The sequence below is a fragment of the Oncorhynchus mykiss genome, chromosome 8, assembly GCF_013265735.2.
Source record: "Oncorhynchus mykiss isolate Arlee chromosome 8, USDA_OmykA_1.1, whole genome shotgun sequence".
Lineage (NCBI taxonomy): Eukaryota > Metazoa > Chordata > Actinopteri > Salmoniformes > Salmonidae > Oncorhynchus > Oncorhynchus mykiss.
The window spans coordinates 3,631,095-3,652,653 of NC_048572.1; the positions used below are offsets into that span (position 1 = coordinate 3,631,095).

Here is a 21,559-nt window from a genome sequence, read left to right on the forward strand (position 1 = left end):
ACACAATAATGCTTTACCTCTGAACCGCACACGATAATGCTTTACCTCTCAACCACACACGATAATGCTTTACCTCTCAACCACACATGATAATTATTTACCTCTCAACCACACACGATAATGCTTTACCTCTCAACCACACATGATAATGCTTTACCTCTCAACCACACATGATAATGCTTTACCTTTCAACCACACATGATAATGCTTTACCTCTCAACAACACACACGATCATGCTTTACGCCTCAACCACACACATGATAATGCTTTACCTCTCAACCACACACACAATAATGCTTTACCTCTCAACCGCACACGATAATGCTTTATATCTCAACCACACACGATAATGCTTTAACTCTCAACCACACACGATAATGCTTTACCTCTCAACCACACATGATAATGATTTACCTCTCAACCACACATGATAATGCTTTACCTCTCAACCACACACGATAATGCTTTACCTCTCAACCACACACAATAATGCTTTACCTCTCAACCACACATGATAGTACTTTACCTCTCAACCACACACGACAATGCTTTACCTCTCAACCACACACGATAATGCGTTACCTCTCAACCACACACGATAATGCCTTTCCTCTCAGCGACACATATGATAATGCTTTACCTTTCAACGACACACATGATAATGCTTTACCTCTCAACCACACATGATAATGATTTACCTCTCAACCACGCATGATAATGTTTTACCTCTCAACCACACATGATAATGTTTTACCTCTCAACCACACACACAATAATGCTTTACTTCTCAACCGCACACGATAATGCTTTACGTTTCAACCGCACACGATAATGCTTTACCTCTCAACCACACACGATAATGCTTTACCTCTCAACCACACATGATAATGCTTTACCTTTCAACGACACACATGATAATGTTTTACCTCTCAACCACACACACAATAATGCTTTACCTCTCAACCGCACACGATAATGCTTTACCTCTCAACCACACACGATAATGCTTTACCTCTCAACCACACATGATAATTATTTACCTCTCAACCACACACGATAATGCTTTACCTCTCAACCACACATGATAATGCTTTACCTCTCAACCACACATGATAATGCTTTACCTTTCAACCACACATGATAATGCTTTACCTCTCAACAACACACACGATCATGCTTTACGCCTCAACCACACACATGATAATGCTTTACCTCTCAACCACACACACAATAATGCTTTACCTCTCAACCGCACACGATAATGCTTTATCTCTCAACCACACACGATAATGCTTTAACTCTCAACCACACACGATAATGCTTTACCTCTCGACCACACATGATAATGCTTTACCTCTCAACCACACATGTTAATGCTTTACCTCTCAACCACACATGATAATGTTTTACCTCTCAACCACACATGATAATGATTTACCTCTCAACCACACATGATAATGATTTACCTCTCAACCACACATGATAATGCTTTACCTCTCAACCACACACGATAATGCTTTACCTCTCAACCACACACAATAATGCTTTACCTCTCAACCACACATGATAGTACTTTACCTCTCAACCACACACGACAATGCTTTACCTCTCAACCACACACGATAATGCTTTACCTCTCAACCACACACGATAATGCCTTTCCTCTCAGCGACACATATGATAATGCTTTGCCTTTCAACGACACACATGATAATGCTTTACCTCTCAACCACACATGATAATGATTTACCTCTCAACCATGCACGATAATGCTTTACCTCTCAACCACACATGATAATGTTTTACCTCTCAACCACACACACAATAATGCTTTACTTCTCAACCGCGCACGATAATGCTTTACGTTTCAACCGCACACGATAATGCTTTACCTCTCAACCACACACGATAATGCTTTACCTCTCAACCACACATGATAATGCTTTACCTCTCAACCACACATGATAATGCTTTACCTCTCAACCACACATGATAATGTTTTACCTCTCAACCACACATGATAATGATTTACCTCTCAACCACACATGATAATGCTTTACCTCTCAACCACACACGATAATGCTTTACCTCTCAACCACACACAATAATGCTTTACCTCTCAACCACACATGATAATACTTTACCTCTCAACCACACACGATAATGCTTTACCTCTCAACCACACACGATAATGCTTTACCTCTCAACCACACACGATAATGATTTACCTCTCAGCGACACATATGATAATGCTTTACCTCTCAACCACACATGATAATACTTTACCTCTCAACCACACACGATAATGCTTTACCTCTCAACCACACACGATAATGCTTTACCTCTCAACCACACACGATAATGCTTTACCTCTCAGCGACACATATAATGCTTTACCTTTCAACTACACACATGATAATGCTTTACCTCTCAACCACACATGATAATGATTTACCTCTCAACCACACATGATAATGCTTTACCTCTCAACCACACACGATAATGCTTTACCTCTCAGCGACACATATGATAATGCTTTACCTCTCAACCACACATGATAATACTTTACCTCTCAACCACACACGATAATGCTTTACCTCTCAACCACACACATGATAATACTTTACCTCTCAACCACACACATGATAATGCTTTACCTCTCAATGACACACATGATAATGCTTTACTTCTCAACCACACATGATAATGCTTTACCTCTCAACAACACACACATTAATGCTTTACCCCTCAACCACACACACACGATAATGCTTTACCTCTCAACCACACACGATAATATTTTACCTCTCAACCACACACGATAATGTTTTACCTCTCAACCACACACGATAATGCTTTACCTCTCAACCACACACGTCTTGAACTGTACTCCTGAAACTTACTGAAAATGAGAGGATGAAGCACTTCAGGCACACTCCTTGCAGGCTACTGCAAAGAACATACTATATCTATTAGCAATATCACTAACAGTGATAACTCCCTGACCTCAGGAAGATTAATGGGGGTTGTTATCTCAGAATTACAGTTGCATTATCTTGGTATCTATGGGTTTGTTATAGCTCAGAGAAGAGAGGAGAGGAGAGGAGAGGAGAGGAGATGAGAAAATCCAGAAAATGACATTTTTAAGTGGCAGCAAGCTTATAGGTCTGCTGCTAGAACCAGTAAAGGCCACTTTACCACTCTTGGGTAACGGAATTACTTTGGCTTCCCTCCAGGCCTGAGGACAGATACAACAACAATATGATAGAAAGGAGTGGCTATAGAGTCAGCTACCATCCTCAGTAGGAGTGGCTATAGAGTCAGCTACCATCCTCAGTAGGAGTGGCTATAGAGTCAGCTACCATCCTCAGTAGGAGTGGCTATAGAGTCAGCTACCATCCTCAGTAGGAGTGGCTATAAAGTCAGCTACCATCCTCAGTAGGAGTGGCCATAGAGTCAGCTACCATCCTCAGTAGGAGTGGCTATAGAGTCAGCTACCATCCTCAGTAGGAGTGGCTATAGAGTCAGCTACCATCCTCAGTAGGAGTGGCTATAGAGTCAGCTACCATCCTCAGTAGGAGTGGCTATAAAGTCAGCTACCATCCTCAGTAGGAGTGGCTATAGAGTCAGCTACCATCCTCAGTAGGAGTGGCCATAGAGTCAGCTACCATCCTCAGTAGGAGTGGCTATAGAGTCAGCTACCATGCTCAGTAGGAGTGGCTATAGAGTCAGCTACCATCCTCAGTAGGAGTGGCCATAGAGTCAGCTACCATCCTCAGTAGGAGTGGCCATAGAGTCAGCTACCATCCTCAGTAGGAGTGGCTATAGAGTCAGCTACCATCCTCAGTAGGAGTGGCTATAGAGTCAGCTACCATCCTCAGTAGGAGTGGCTATAGAGTCAGCTAGCATCCTCAGTAGGAGTGGCTATAGAGTCAGCTAGCATCCTCAGTAGGAGTGGCTATAGAGTCAGCTACCATCCTCAGTAGCTTTCCATCTAAGTTGTCAATGCCAGGAGGTTTGTCAATAGTTTTCCACCTCTCCCACATTAACTTTACAAAATTCAAACTTGCAATGCTTTTCTTGTATTTTTATTTTATTTTTATGCATGAATACAATTTCTCACTGTTCGTTGTTGGCATTTCCTGCCTAAGTTTGCCCACTTTGCCAATTAAATAATCATTAAAATAATTAGCAACCTCAAATGGTTTTGTGACGAATAAGCCATCTGATTCGATGAAAGATGGCGTTTAATTTGTCTTTCTGCCCATAATTTCATTTAAAGATGGAGAGGAGAGGAGAGGAGAGGAGAGGAGAGGAGAGGAGAGGAGAGGAGAGAACAGGACAGAACAGGACGTCTGGAATTCAGCCTCCACCTCCATCCCAAAATAGCCTCATCTGTCCCCCTCTTAGTACAATCTCCACCACACAATTAAGTTATAACTCACCTCCTTAACGTAATGTCACAAGTCTCTCTTTTATGTGAGATTCAGACCCACCGACCGAGCAACGGCTGTGCTTTGAAAAGCCTTTTTAATCTGGCTTCCTCACAACATAACAGAGACGTTCCAGGGATGTTTTGTTATAGCCAAAGCAGAAAGCTTTTTCCCATCTCACATTCAATCTCCCATTCGAACTTAATTGATTAACAGAGCAGCCGAATGCATGTACAGGCCATCCAATGAGACACAGCTATACAGTCCAGAATCAATAGCAGTGTTGTTATTCCCACCAGCAAATCTCCTACAGTGCCTTTAATAAGTATTTGCCCACTTTCTGATTTTCTCTATTTTTGCCTATTTTCTCACTAAAAGTAATCAGATTTTCAACCAAAACCTAATATTAGATAAAAGGAACTCAAGTAAACAAATAACACAAAAAATTGATACTAATTGTTTTAATAAACAAAGTTATGCAACACCCAATGCCCCTACGGACAGATGGCCTGACATTCTCCTGTAGAATTCTCTGATACGGGGCAGAATTAATGGTTCCTTCAATGTTAAGATGTGAGGCAGCAAAGCATCCCAAAACCATCACACCACGCCTGACCGTTGGTATGAAGTTCTTACTGTAGAATGCAGTGTTTGGTTTTTGCTCGACATAACGTGAACCATGTCGTCCAAGTAGCGTCACAGGCTCTCTTTCCATTTCCCTTAAAAAACCGATGCATCCGGTTCTTTGTGACGCCGCAGAGGGGTCACTAGGCACTCTCTCAACCAGCTTCACCTTGGAATGCTTTTCCAACAGTCTTGAAGGAGTTCCCACATATGCTGAGCACTTGTTGGCTGCTTGGAATGCCTGGAATGCATTTCAATTAACAGGTGTGCCTTGTTAAAAGTTCATTTGTGGAATTTCTTTCCTTCTAATGCGTTTGTGCCAATCAGTTGTGTTGTGACAAGGTACCAACCACTGTGTCTTTGTGAGACGCAGAGCAGGATGATCACCACATGTGTGGTTCCCACCGTGAAGCATGGAGGAGGTGGTGTGGGGGTGCTTTACTGGGGACACTTTCTGTGATTTATTCAAGGCACACTTAACCAGCATGGCTACCACAGCATTCTGCAGCAATACCCCATCCCATCTGGTTTGCGCTTAGTGGGACTATCATTTGTTTTTCAACAGGACAATGACCCAAAACAGGCTGTGTAAGGGCTATTTGACCTAGGAGAGGGGTGGAGTGCTGCATCAGATGACCTGACCTCCACGATCACCCGACCTCAACCCAATTGAGATGGTTTGGGATGAGTTTGACCGCAGAGTGAAGGAAAAGCAGCCAACAAGTGATCAACAAGTGCTCATGTGGGAACTCCTTCAAGACTGTTTGAAAAGCCATCCAGGTGAAGCTCGTTGAGAGAATGCCAAGAGTGTGCAAATCTGTCATCAAGGCAAAGGGTGGCAACTTTGAAGAATCTCCCATATAAAATACATTTTAATTTGTTTAACACTTTCTTGGTTACTACATGATACCATATGTGTTATTTCATAGTTTTGGAGTCTTCACTGTTATTCTAGAATGTAGAAAATAGTAGAAATAAAGAAAAACCCTTGACTGAGTAGGTGTGTCCAAACTTTTGACTATATATATATATATATATATATATATATACAGCATATACCAAAGTATGTGGACACCCCTTTGAAATTTGTGGAGTGAGTGGATTCGGCTATTTCAGCCACACCCGTTGCTGACAGGTGTATAAAATCGACCACACAGCCATGCATGCTCCATAGACAAACATTGCTATTAGAATGGTCTTATCGAAGAGCTCAGTGACTTTCAACGTGTCACAGTCATAGTGTCACCTTTCCAACAAGTCAGTTTGTCAAAAGACTGCTCTACTAGAGCTGATCTGGTTCAACTCTAAGTGATGTTACTGTGAAGCGGAAATGTCTAGGAGCAACAACGGCTCAGCCACAAAGTGGTAGTCCACACAAGCTCACAGAACGGGTCCGCGGACTGCTGAAGGGCTTAGAGCAAAGCTCGCAAAAAAATTGCCTGTCCTCGGTTGCAACACTCACTACCTTGTTCCAAACGGCCTCTGGGAAGCAACGTCCGCACAACAACTGTTTGTTGGGAGCTTCATGAAATGGGTTTCCATGGCCGAGCAGCCGCACACAAGCCTAAGATCACCATGCGCAACGCCAAGCGTTGGTTGTAGTGGTGTAAAGCTCTGGAGCAACGGAAACACGTTCTCTGGAGTCATGCTGGGTTAGGCGGATGTCAGGACAACGCTGCCTACAGCAATGCATAGTGCCAACTGTAAAGTTTGGTGGAGGAGGAATAATGGTCCGGGGCTGTTTTACTTGATTCGATTTACTTCTGGAACGATTCAGTCTGTCTACAGTTGTAGACAATCAATTGCACCATTAATTTGATGTGAGCTAAACAAGCTTATCTTTCTCCTGCTGCAAAGACGTGTTTGTGTTCATCTGTTCACAAACAGTCTGTCTACAGTTTATTGGGATGCAGACAGCGTTGTGTTTTGCTTTCTTACTGTTGTCTGTTGTCAAGCCCGTGCAGCTGGTTTTAGATAGTGAGTTAATCATCAGTCAGAACCTGTCTTTCGTTTCAAGTCTCACAGTAATGTTGTCTAAAAGGACCTCTTTACCAGATGTGTGAATATTTCTACAATGGAAGTACACAGTTCACATAGAGTACAAAGACTTGACATTTTTACATCCAAATAACCATATTCTCTATTCATAGGGTCCTGGTCTAAAGTAGTATACTATATACTAACCCATATTGCCTATTCATAGGGTCCTGGTCTAAAGTAGTATACTATACACTAACCCATATTCCCTGTTCATAGGGTCCTGGTCTAAAGTAGTATACTATACACTAACCCATATTCCCTGTTCATAGACCAACCTCTATGGGTCCTGGTCTAAAGTAGTATACTATATACCAACCCCTAAGGGTCCTGGTCTAAAGTAGTATACTATATACCAACTCCTATGGATCTTGGTCTAAAGTAGTATACTATATACCAACCCCTAAGGGTCCTGGTCTAAAGTAGTATACTATATACCAACCCCTAAGGGTCCTGGTCTAAAGTAGTATACTATATACCAACCCTAAGGGTCCTGGTCTAAAGTAGTATACTATATACCAACCCCTATGGGTCCTGGTCTAAAGTAGTATACTATATACCAACCCCTATGAGCCCTGGTCTAAAGTAGTATACTATATACCAACCCCTATGAACCCTGGTCTAAAGTAGTATACTATATACCAACCCCTATGGGCCCTGGTCTAAAGTAGTATACTATATAGAGAATAGGGTGCCATTTTGGGAAGCAGACCCGGAGTCAGTTTCATTGCTGCAGTATGCTTGCGGAGTCAGATGTGTCCCATTCTAGAACACCGTATAAATAAAATATAATAAAACACCACTCAGTGTTTTTCCCAGCTGGCCTGACGACTGTTCTGAGAGCAAGGAGAAACTCTTTGCCGGCATCCCAAACGGCACACTATTCCCTTTATAGTGCACTACCTTTTAACCAGAACCCATAGAGCTCTGGTCAAAAGTAGTGCACTATATAGGAAATAGGGTACCATTTGGGATGTCGGCTCTCTCTTCTGAAAGCCTCTCTTTATGGCCTGCAAAATCACATGTGTACGTTTTTATATTTTTACTAGGCAGTAATGAATTTGAACTATGCTTGTTTTTCCAGATGGGAAAACTCGGGCAAAGCATTGATTCTTATACAAATTCCACAACAATAACCTATTCAAATTCAAATTCCTCCTATCCATCCATCCACACATACTACATTGTGTGCTATTGAAACGGCAGCTCTGTCATTGTTAGATTTAATGAATGTATTGGTTAGGGATCAACCCCAAGGAGAACAGGATTTATGTCTGTCAGTATCTGCCTCGGAGTCATAATTATATTCTATAGATCAAAACGCTGACTACACCAGTGGAGGCTCCTCAGAGGAGGAAGGGGAGGACCAACCTTCTCAGTGAATTTCATAAAAAGAAACATTTTAAAACATTGAAAAAGTTGTCATTTAAAAAAAAGATATACTAAATATATTCACATGTAAATAAATAATTGATTAAAACACACTGTTTTGAAATTAAAGTCTACAGTAACCTCAACAGCACTCTATAGGGTAGCACCATGGTGTAGCCGGAGGACAGCTAGCTTCCGTCCTCCTCTAGGTACATTGACATCAATACAAAACATAGGAGGCTCATGGTTCTCACCCCCTTCCATAGACTTACACAGCAATTATGACAACTTCCGGGAGGACGTCTTCCAGCTTATCAGAGCTCTTGCAGCATGAACTGACATGTTGTCCACCCAATCAAAGGATCAGAGAATGAATCTAGTACTGAAAGCATAAGTTCCAGCTAGCTAGCACTGCAGTGCATGAAAACTGATGAGTAGTTGACTCAAAGAGAGAGAAAGACAATAGTTGAACCGTTTTCTATTAATGAATTTCAAGCGAGAGAGAGTGTCATTTTCTTTCACTTTCAGTTTCACTTACTTAGCTAGAAAATGCTACTGGCTAGTTTAGTTACTCAAACACCAGGCTCAAACAGAGGAATTGTATGTTAGCTATCCGGCTATGACTATCCAACACAACACTGGAACTCTTCCAAGTCAAGGTTAGCTTTTGGTATTATTAATTTATTGCACCGGGACCCGCCGGTGTAATTGCTTACTGACTGTACACTGTAACGTTACTGTATGATTGTAGTGTTAGTTCTATTAAAATAACTTCTTATGACTGCAGGGGCAGTATTGAGTAGCTTGGATGAAAGGTGCCCAGAGGGGCCCAGAATAAACTGCCTGCTCCTCAGTCCCAGTTGCTAATATATGCATATTATTAGTAGAATTGGATAGAAAACACTCTGACATTTCTAAAACTTTTTGAATGATGTCTGTGAGTATAACAGAACTCATACGGCAGGCAAAAACCTGAGAAGAACTCCAAACAGGATTTGGGAAAACTGAGGTTGGTCAATTTTAAACCCAGCCCCTATTGAATAAACGGTGGGGGATATTGGTTACGTTGCACTTCCTAAGGCTTCCACTAGATGTCAACCGTCTTTAGAAACTTCTTTGAGGATTCTACTGTGAAGTGGGACCAAATGAGAGAGGAATGAGTCAGGTCTGCCATGAGCTGACCATGCTCTGACCATGCGCGTTCACATGAGAGGGAGCTCTATTCCATCGCACTTCTGAAGACAATGGAATTCTACGGTTGGAACGTTATTGCAGATTTATGTTAAAAACATCCTAAAGATTGATTCCATACATTGTTTAACATGTTTCTACGGACAGTATTGGAACTTTTTGACATTTCGTCTGCAACTAGGGAACGCGCGTCATGGATTTGTTTACCAAACATGCTAACAAAAGTAGCTCTTTGGACATAAATGTTGGACATTATTGAACTAAATCAAACATTTAATGTGGAACTGGGATTCCTGGGAGTGCATTCTGATGAAGATCATTAAAGGTAAGTGAATATTTATAATGCTATTTCTGACTAATGTTGGCTATCCAATACGGCGGATATCTTTTTGGCTGCTTTGTTGTCTGAAAGCTGTACTCAGATTATTGCATGGTTTGCTTTTTCCGTAAAGTGTTTTTGAAATCTGACACAGCATTAAGGAGAAGTGTATCTATATTTCCATGTCTAACAATTGTATTTTCATCAACATTTATAATGATTATTTCTGTAAAATTATGTGGCTCTGCAATATCACCGGATGTTTTTGGAACTGTGAACATAACGCGCCAATGTTTCTTGAGATTTATACTGAGATTTTTTTTATATAAATATGCACTTTATCGAACAAAACATATATGTATTGTGTAACATGAAGTCCTATGAGTGTCATCTGATGAAGATCATCAAAGGTTAGTGATTCATTTTAATCTTTTTTTGTGACTCCTCTCTTTGGCTGGAAAAATGGCAGATTTTTTCTGTGACTTGGCGGTGACCTAACATAATCATTTTTGGTGCTTTCGATGTAAAGCCTATTTGAAATCGGACACTTTGGTGGAATTAACAACAAGATTAGCTTTAAAATTGTATAAGATACATGTATGTTTGAGGAATTTTAATTATGAGATTTCTGTTGTTTGAATTTGGAGCGCATGCACTTTCACTGGCTGTTGTCATACCACTGATGAAAGTGTATACAGCGGCCGTGAAAAAGCCCATTTTCTGATTTGCTCTATTTTTGTATCTTTTTTTAAAACTGAATGTTCTTCAACCAAAACCTAATATTAGATAAAGGTCATTACTAAGCTCAGCAACTGGATCCCGCTGTGACTGGATCCTGGACCTCCTGATGGTTGACCCAGGTGAAAAGAGCAGGCCTCTACCAAGCTGATCCTCAACACAGGGGCCCCACAGGGGTGCGTGCTCAGCCCCCTCCTGTCTTGCCTGACTTCATGGCCAGGCACGACACCAACACTATCATCCACTTGACCTTTTATATTCATATACTGTCCATACACACCATTATATATATACAGTACGGCTCATGAAGCTGGTTGAGATAATGCCAAGAGTGTGCAAAGCTGTCATCAAGTCAAAGGCTGGCTACTTTGAAGAACAAAATATATTTTGATTTGTTTTACACTTTTTTGGTTACGACATGATTCCATATGTGTTATTTCATGGTTGTTTATGTCTTCACTGTTATTCAACAATGTAGAAAATAGTAAAAATAAAGAAAAACCCTTGAATGAGTAGGTGTATCCACACTTGTGACTGGTACTGTATGTGTACACAACCTGACCAAAAGTATGTGGACACCTGCTCATCAAACATCTAATTCGAAAATCATGGGCATTAGTATGGAATTGGTCCCCGCTTCTCTGCTATAACAGCCTACACTCTTCTGGGAAGGCTTTCTACAAGATTTTGGAACGTTGCTGCTATAACAGCCTCCAGTCTTCTGGGAAGACTTTCTACTAGATGTTGGAACATTGCTGCTATAACAGCCTCCACTCCTCTGGGAAGGCTTTCCACTAGATGTTGGAACATTGCTGCTATAACAGCCTCTACTCTTCTGGGAAGGCGTTCCACTAGATGTAGGAACAATGCTGCTATAACAGCCTCCACTCTTCTGGGAAGGCTTTCCACTAGATGTTGGAACATTACGGCAGGGACTTGCTTCCATTCAGCCCCAAGAGCATATTTTTTTTGTAATCTTTATTTAACTAGGTAAAACCCATTGAGGATAAAAACCTCTTTTGTGACGGCGACCTGGCAAGAAGGCAAAACGGGGAAATAGCAACGTGTCCATAAAACATTACAGAGAAATACAGAATACACACCAAAGACAAAGTCACAAGTTAAAGATACAATTGAAGATCAGAAACAACAGCAGTGTTGTCAATAAGAGTCTTACCAACAGACAAGAACACCAACTCCCCTAACTTTACAATCTTCTGAAGCATGTTCCAAGATGAAGGGACATTATGGGAAAAAATATTGTTTCCCCATCTCAGTTCTACAGGAACAGACAAGGACAGCAGCGACTGTGAATGAAGACTGTATTGAGTGACTGATCTGGTCAGTAAAAGAACAGAGATACAAAGGGAGTTGTCCCATCAATGTTTTGAACACAAAAGTGTTCCAGTGCTTTAGCCTCCTGGTGGAGAGGTGGACAGGTCCATTGTACAGGTCCATTACACCACAGCATACAGATCACAGTGATGGGTCAGTGATGGGTCAGTGATGGGTCAGTGATCTAGCGTTGGTAATACATCTTAAAGCACCATGACACACTGTGTTCAGAGTTTAAGGTTCTTGCTGAGGCATATAGACAATGTCACCATAATACAGCACTGATTAAAAAGAAGTGCTTTGAACAAGATCTTTTCTGACAAACATTGAAAGGCAAGATATGTTCCTGAAATAGAAACCCAGTTTCAACTTCAGTTTTCTTGGTCAAGTTATCAATGTGCTGTTTAAAATTCAACTTTTTCATCTAACCAAATCCCAAGATACTTATAGTAGGTGACCCTATCAATTTTCTGGCCTTTTATAGTTAAAATCTTTAAGTGACTCCATCTGTTAACTTTCAGGGAAGAGAAAACCATCAACTTTGTTTTCCTTTCATTAAGCACAAGTTTAATTTGGAAAAGCTGCCTTTGAAAAAACATCAAAGGCCAACTGTAAGTCCTAAAAAGCCTTCTCAATATTAGATGCGCTGGAATAAATAATTGGGTCTTCAGCATACAGATGGAAATTTGCAGAGTCAACAGTCTTCCCTATATCAATTATATACAGTGTAAAAAAGGATCAGACCTAAAATTGAGGGAACTCCTTTTGTAAGCCTTCGAAACTCAGATTTCATACCCTCCTGAGCTACACACTGCGTTCTGTCAGAAAGGCAGTTCTGCAACCAAATCAATGCATCAACACTTACACCTTTTTTAGTCTATTCAACAGCAGGGTGTGGTCAACAGTGTTGAAGGCCAACAGCAGGGTGTGGTCAACAGTGTTGAAGGCCAACAGCAGGGCATGGTCAACAGTGTTGAAGGCCAACAGCAGGGTGTGGTCAACAGTGTTGAAGGCCAACAGCAGGGCGTGGTCAACAGTGTTGAAGGCCAACAGCAGGGCATGGTCAACAGTGTTGAAGGCCAACAGCAGGGTATGGTCAACAGTGTTGATGGACAGCAGCAGGGCATGGTCAACAGTGTTGAAGGCCAACAGCAGGGCATGGTCAACAGTGTTGAAGGCCAACAGCAGGGTGTGGTCAACAGTGTTGAAGGCCAACAGCAGGACGTGGTCAACAGTGTTGAAGGCCAACAGCAGGGTGTGGTCAACAGTGTTGAAGGCCAACAGCAGGGCATGGTCAACAGTGTTGAAGGCCAACAGCAGGGTATGGTCAACAGTGTTGAAGGCCAACAGCAGGGCATGGTCAACAGTGTTGAAGGCCAACAGCAGGGCATGGTCAACAGTGTTGAAGGCCAACAGCAGGGTGTGGTCAACAGTGTTGAAGGCCAACAGCAGGGCATGGTCAACAGTGTTGAAGGCCAACAGCAGGACGTGGTCAACAGTGTTGAAGGCCAACAGCAGGACGTGGTCAACAGTGTTGAAGGACAGCAGCAGGACATGGTCAACAGTGTCGAAGGCCAACAGCAGGGCATGGTCAACAGTGTTGAAGGCCAACAGCAGGGTGTGGTCAACAGTGTTGAAGGCCAACAGCAGGACGTGGTCAACAGTGTTGAAGGCCAACAGCAGGACGTGGTCAACAGTGTCGAAGGCCAACAGCAGGACATGGTCAACAGTGTCGAAGGCCACCAGCAGGACGTGGTCAACAGTGTCAAAGGCCAACAGCAGGACATGGTCAACAGTGTCGAAGGCCAACAGCAGGATGTGGTCAACAGTGTCGAAGGCCAACAGCAGGACGTGGTCAACAGTGTCGAAGGCCAACAGCAGGCTTGCAAGGGTTAACATGTTTAAATGTCTTATTCACGTCGGCCACGGAGAAGGAGAGGGAGGGCCAGCAATGTTTGGTAGCGGGCCACGTCGGTGGCACTGTATTATCCTCAAAGCGGGCAAAGAATGTGTTTAGTTTGTCTGGAAGCAAGACGTCGGTGTCCGTGACGTGGCTGGTTTTCTTTTTGTAGTCCGTAGACCCTGTAGACCCTGCCACAAACGTCTCGTATCTGAGCCGTTGAATTGTGACTCCGCTTTGTCCCTATACTGACATTTCTCTTGTTTGATTGCCTTGCAATAACTACACTGTTTGTAGTTGGCCATACTCTCAGTCGTCTTTTCATGTGGTGGTTTGCACTTTCAGTTTTGCGCGAATGCCGCCATCTACCCACGGTCTCTGGTTCGGGTTTTAATAGTCAGTGTGTACAACATCTCCAATGCACTTCTTATAAACTCACTCACCGAATCAGCGTATCATTCAATATTATTCTCTGAGGCTGCCCGGAACATTTCCAAGTCCGTGTGATCAAAACAATCTTGAAGCCTGGATTCCGATAGTTACGGTACACGGTACATCCTGTTTGAGTTTCTGCCTATAGGACGGGAGGAGCAAAATAGAGTTGTGGTCAGATTTGCCAAAGGGAGTGCGGGGGAAGGCCTTGTATGCGTCGCGGAAGTTAGATTAGCAGTGATCCAGTCTATTGCCAGCACGAGGACCACAATCAATATGCTGACAGAATTTAGGTTGCCTTGTTCTCAAATGTGCTTTGTTAAAATCCCCAGCTACAATAAATGCAGGCTGAGGATATGTGGTTTCCAGTTTGCATAGAGTCCAGTGAAGTTCCTTGAGGTCCATCGTGATATCGGCTTGAGGGGGGATATACACGGCTGTGACAATAACTGACGAGAATTCTCTTGGGAGATAATATGGTCGGCATTTGATTGTAAGGAATTCTATGTTTAGGTGAACAAAAGGACTTCCGTTCCTGTATGTTGTTACGAGTACACAATGAGTCATTAATCATGAAACATACACCCCCACCCTTCTTCTTCCTGGAGAGATGTCTATGTCTGTCGGCGCGACGCATAAAGAATCCCAGTGGCTGTATCGACTCCGACAACATATCCCGAGAGAGCCATGTTTCTGTGAAACAGACTGTGTTACAATCTCTGATGTCTCTCTGGAAGGCAACCCTTGCTATAATTTCTTCTACCTTGTTGTCAAGAGACTGGATGTTGGCGAGTAGTATACTCTGGAGCGGTGGGTAGTGAGCACGTCTCCGAAGTCTTACCAGGAGGCCATCTACCATTTCTGCCATGACAATGTTTTGGGTCGGCCTCTGGAATCAGATCAAATGTCCTGGGTGGTGGTGAGAACAAAGAATCCGCTTCGGAGAAAGTCGTATTTCCTGGTCGTAAGGTTGGTAAGTTGACGTCGCTCTGATGTTGAGTAGTTCTTCCCGGCTGTATGTTACAGGTTAAAGAATAGTTACGGATGTGTTCCACCATGTTACAGGTTAAATAATAGTTATGGATGTGTTCCACCCTGTTACAGGTTAACGGATGAAAGAAGAAAGAGCCAGTCTGTGTTGGTACTGACTGTTACTGACTGGTACTGACTGTTGTCTGGTACTGTTGACTGGTAGTGTCGTCTGGTACTGTTGACTGGTACTGAGAGAGCCAGTCTGTGTTGGTACTGACTGGTACTGACTGTTGTCAGTTTGCTCTCTTGTATATTATAGTCTTTGGCCTATGGTCTCTCTTGTGTATTATAGTCTTTGGCCTATGGTCTCTCTTGTGTATTATAGTCTTGGTACTGACTGATACTAACCAGATCTGTTGTCTCTTTTCCCACAGATGACCCTGCTGTGGAGGGAGTGGACAAGTCCCGACAGCTCCAGACTGGGGAGATGATCATCATCGTGGTAGTGCTTCTCATGTGGGCAGGTAAGGACTGGCTTTACAGGTACAGCCTGGCTTTACAGGTACATACTGGAATTACAGGTACATACTGGCTTCACAGGTATGGACTGGCTTTACAGGTACATACTGGCTTTACAGTAGTGATCATTGGCTTCACAGTTACAAACTGGCTTCAAAGGTACATACTGGCGTGACAGTATTTACAGGCTTACAGGTACAGATTGGCTTTACAGGTATGGACTGGCTTTACAGGTACAGACTGGCTTTACAGGTACCAACTGGCTTTACAGTATTTACAGGCTTTACAGGTACAGATTGGCTTTACAGGTATGGACTGGCTTTACAGGTACAGACTGGCTTTACAGGTACCAACTGGCTTTACAGGTACATACTGGCTTTACAGGTACAGACTGGCTTTATAGGTACAGATTGGCTTTACAGGTACGGCCAAGCTTTACAGGTATGGTCTGGCTTTACAGGTATGGACTGGCTTTACATGTACGGACTGGCTTTACATGTGCGGATTAGCTTTACAGGTACGGTCTAGCTTTACAGGTACGTTCTAGCTTTACAGGTATGGCCTGGCTTTACAGGTACGGTCTAGCTTTACAAGTACGATCTGACTTTACAGGTACGGCCTAGCTTTACAAGGAACGGACTGGCTTTATAGGTACGGACTAGCTTTACAGGTACGGGATAGCATTACAGGTACGGCCTGGCTTTACAGGTACAGGCTAGCTTTATAGGTACGGCCTGGCTTTACAGGTATGGCCTGGCTTTACAGGTACAGATTGGCTTTACAGGTATGGACTGGCTTTACAGGTACCGACTGGCTTTACAGGTACAGATTGGCTTTACAGGTATGGACTGGCTTTACAGGTACCGACTGGCTTTACAGGTACAGATTGGCTTTACAGGTATGGACTGGCTTTACAGGTACCGACTGGCTTTACAGGTACAGATTGGCTTTACAGGTACAGACTGGCTTTACAGGTACAGACTAGCTTTACAAGGAACGGACTGGCTTTACAGGTACGGAATAGATTTACAGGTACGGTCTGGTTTTACAGGTACAGCCTAGCTTTACAGGTACGGCCTGGCTTTACAGGTACATACTGGCTTTACAGGTACGGTATAGCTTTACAGGTACATACTGGCTTTACAAGTACGGACTGGCTTTACAGGTACGGCCTAGCTTTACAAGTACGATCTGGCTTTACAGGTACGGTATAGCTTTACAGGTACATACTGGCTTTACAAGTACGGACTAGCTTTACAGGTACGGTCTAGCTTTACAGGTACGGCCTGGCTTTACAGGTACGGTCTGGCTTTATAGGTACGGACTAGCTTTACAAGTACAGATTGGCTTTATAGGTACGGACTAGCTTTACAGGTACGGAAAAGCTTTACAGGTACGATCTGGTTTTACAGGTACGGTATAGCTTTACAGGTACGGCCTGGCTTTGCAGGTACATACTGGCTTTACAGGTAAGGACTAGCTTTACAGGTACGGTCTGGCTTTACAGGTACGGCGTAGCTTTACAAGTACGATCTGGCTTTATAGGTACAGATTGGCTTTATAGGTACAGACTGGCTTTACAGGTACAGATTGGCTTTACAGGTACAGACTGGCTTTAGAGGTAAAGACTGGCTTTACAGGTACAGACTGGCTTTACAGGTACAGATTGGCTTTACAGGTACAGATTGGCTTTATAGGTACAGATTGGCTTTTTAGGTACAGATTGGCTTTATAGGTACAGATTGGCTTTACAGGTACAGATTGGCTTTATAGGTACAGATTGGTTTACAGGTACAGATTGGCTTTATAGGTACCGACTGGCTTTACAGGTACAGACTGGCTTTACAGGTACAGCTTGATCATTACAGGTACAGCAGGGATCGTTACAGGTACAGACTGGCTTTACATGTTAGGACTGGCTTTACAGGTACAGATTGGCTTTACAGGTACAGATTGGCTTTACAGGTACAGATTGGCTTTACAGGTACAGACTGGCTTTACAGGTACAGCAGGGATCGTTACAGGTACAGCAGGGATCGTTACAGGTACAGTATTGATCATTACAGGTACAGTATTGATCATTACAGGTACAGTATTGATCATTACAGGTACAGTAGTGATCGTAGCAGGTACAGTAGTGATCATCACAGGTACAGCAGTGACCATTACAGGTACAGCAGTAATCATTACAGGTACAGTAGTTATCATTACAGGTACAGATTGGCTTTACAGGTACACCAGTGATCATCACAGGTACAGCAGTGATCATTACAGGTACAGTATTGATCATTACAGGTACATTAGTGATCATTACAGGTACAGTTTGATCATTACAGGTACAGTAGTGATCATCACAGGTACAGTAGTGATCATTACAGGTACAGTAGTGATCATTACAGGTACAGTAGTGATCATTACAGGTACAGTAGTGATCGTAGCAGGTACAGTAGTGATCATCACAGGTACAGTAGTGATCGTAGCAGGTACAGTATTGATCATTACAGGCACAGTATTGCTCATTACAGGTACAGTATTGATCATTTACAGGTACGGTCTAGCTTTACAGGTACGGTCTAGCTTTACAGGTACGGACTAGCTTTACAGGTACGGTCTAGCTTTACAGGTACGGTCTAGCTTTACAGGTACGGTCTAGCTTTACAGGTACGGACTAGCTTTACAGGTACGGTCTAGCTTTACAGGTACGGTCTAGCTTTACAGGTACGGCCTGGCTTTACAGGTAAGGTCTAGCTTTACAGGTACGGCCTGGCTTTACAGGTACGGACTAGCTTTACAGGTACGGCCTGGCTTTACAGGTACGGTCTAGCTTTACAGGTACGGCCTGGCTTTACAGGTACAGCATTGATCATTACAGGTACAGTATTGATCATTACAGGTACAGTATTGATCATTACAGGTACAGCAGTAATCATTACAGGTACAGTAGTGATCATTACAGGTACAGATTGGCTTTACAGGTACAGATTGGCTTTACAGGTACAGTAGTTATCATTACAGGTACATTAGTGATCATTACAGGTACAGCAGGGATTGTTACAGGTACAGATTGGCTTTACAGGTACAGATTGGCTTTACAGGTACAGTAGTTATCATTACAGGTACAGCAGGGATCGTTACAGGTACATTAGTGATCATTACAGGTACAGCAGGGATTGTTACAGGTACAGATTGGCTTTACAGGTACAGATTGGCTTTACAGGTACAGTAGTTATCATTACAGGTACAGCAGGGATCGTTACAGGTACAGTAGTGATCATTACAGGTACATTAGTGATCATTACAGGTACAGCAGGGATTGTTACAGGTACAGTAGTTATCATTACAGGTACAGCAGGGATTGTTACAGGTACAGATTGGCTTTACAGGTACAGATTGGCTTTACAGGTACAGTAGTTATCATTACAGGTACAGCAGGGATCGTTACAGGTACATTAGTGATCATTACAGGTACAGCAGGGATTGTTACAGGTACAGTAGTTATCATTACAGGTACAGCAGGGATTGTTACAGGTACAGTAGTTATCATTACAGGTACAGCAGGGATTGTTACAGGTACAGATTGGCTTTACAGGTACAGATTGGCTTTACAGGTACAGTAGTTATCATTACAGGTACAGCAGGGATCGTTACAGGTACATTAGTGATCATTACAGGTACAGCAGGGATTGTTACAGGTACAGTAGTTATCATTACAGGTACAGCAGGGATTGTTACAGGTACAGTAGTTATCATTACAGGTACAGATTGGCTTTACAGGTACAGATTGGCTTTACAGGTACAGCAGGGATTGTTACAGGTACAGATTTGCTTTACAGGTACACCAGTGATCATCACAGGTACAGCAGTGATCATTACAGGTACAGTATTGATCATTACAGGTACATTAGTGATCATTACAGGTACAGTAGTGATCATCACAGGTACAGTAGTTATCATTACAGGTACAGCAGGGATTGTTACAGGTACAGTAGTTATCATTACAGGTACAGCAGGGATTGTTACAGGTACATTAGTGATCATTACAGGTACATTAGTGATCATTACAGGTACACCAGTGATCATTACAGGTACAGTAGTGATCATTACAGGTACATTAGTGATCATCACAGGTACATTAGTGATCATCACAGGTACATTAGTGATCATTACAGGTACAGCAGTGACCATTACAGGTACAGCAGTAATCATTACAGGTACAGTAGTGATCATCACAGGTACATTAGTGATCATTACAGGTACAGTAGTGATCATCACAGGTACATTAGTGATCATTACAAGTAGTGATCATTACAAGTAGTGATCATCACAGGTACAGCAGTGATCATTACAGGTACAGTAGTGATCATCACAGGTACAGTATTGATCATTACAGGTACAGCAGTGATCGTAGCAGGTACAGTATTGATCATTACAGGCACAGTATTGATCATTACAGTTACAGTAGTGATCATTACAGGTACAGTATTGATAATTTACAGGTACGGCATGGCTTTACAGGTACGGTATAGCTTTACAGGTACGGCCTGGCTTTACAGGTACGGACTAGATTTACAGTTACGGCCTGGTTTTACAGGTATGGACTGGCTTTACAGGTACGGGATGGCTTTACAGGTAAGGACTAGCTTTACAGGTAAGGACTAGCTTTACAGGTACGGCCTAGCTTTACAGGTACGGTATAGCTTTACAGATACGGCCTGGCTTTACAGGTAAGGACTAGCTTTACAGGTACGGCCTAGCTTTACAGGTACGGTATAGCTTTACAGGTACGGCCTGGCTTTACAGGTATGGACTAGCTTTACAGGTACGGCCTGGCTTTACAGGTACGGTCTAGCTTTACAGGTAAGGACTAGCTTTACAGGTAAGGTCTAGCTTTACAGGTACGGTCTAGCTTTACAGGTAAGGACTAGCTTTACAGGTAAGGACTAGCTTTACAGGTACGGCCTAGCTTTACAGGTACGGTATAGCTTTACAGGTACGGCCTGGCTTTACAGGTATGGACTAGCTTTACAGGTACGGCCTGGCTTTACAGGTACATACTGGCTTTACAGGTAAGGACTCGTCCCAGGTATTTAACCCTCCAGCCCAGTAATTGATTAGCCATGCCTCGTGCATCTATTCTCATTGATTAGCAGTGTGACCCAATAAGACGTGGAATAGTGGGATACCTCATGGACCTGCACCACCTGGGGCTATTTCCCAATTAGCTCCTCCTCCTTCCTGAAGTATACACTCCTTCACATCTCTTCACTGATTAGAACGTGGTAACTCCCACTAGCCCATGTATGCACCAATCAAATGCTTTGTCTTTTGTGGGAAGCATTGAAAGGAGTACAGTGGAATGATTTGGATGCCCAAAGGGTTTCCTACCCCAGGGACCTGGCTGTGGAGAGGGTTAATACAAACTACATGAAGGAAGACGGGAGAGAAGACAGGAGCGCAGACAGGAGCCTCTGAAGACAGGAGCCTCTGAAGTCAAGAGCCTCTGAAGTCAAGAGCCTCTGAAGTCAAGAGCCTCTGAAGACAGGAGCCTCTGAAGACAGGAGAGAAGACAGGAGAGAAGACAGGAGCCTCTGAAGACAGGAGAGAAGACAGGAGCCTCTGAAGACAGGAGCCTCTGAAGACAGGAGAGAAGACAAGAGCCTCTGAAGACAGGAGCCTCTGAAGACAGG

At 43.0% G+C, this 21,559-nt stretch overlaps 1 protein-coding gene across 1 annotated transcript in view; it reads left to right on the forward strand.

Annotated features, from left to right (window-relative positions):
- The window catches only part of LOC118965482 (fibronectin type III domain-containing protein 4-like), a 73,326-nt gene that overhangs the window by 36,044 nt on the left and 15,723 nt on the right, over window positions 1–21,559 (forward strand). Inside the window, exon 4 of the mRNA XM_036984576.1 lies at window positions 15,788–15,877. Within this exon, the coding sequence (XP_036840471.1) occupies window positions 15,788–15,877 (90 nt within the window). The remainder of the gene's footprint in view (window positions 1–15,787; window positions 15,878–21,559) is intronic.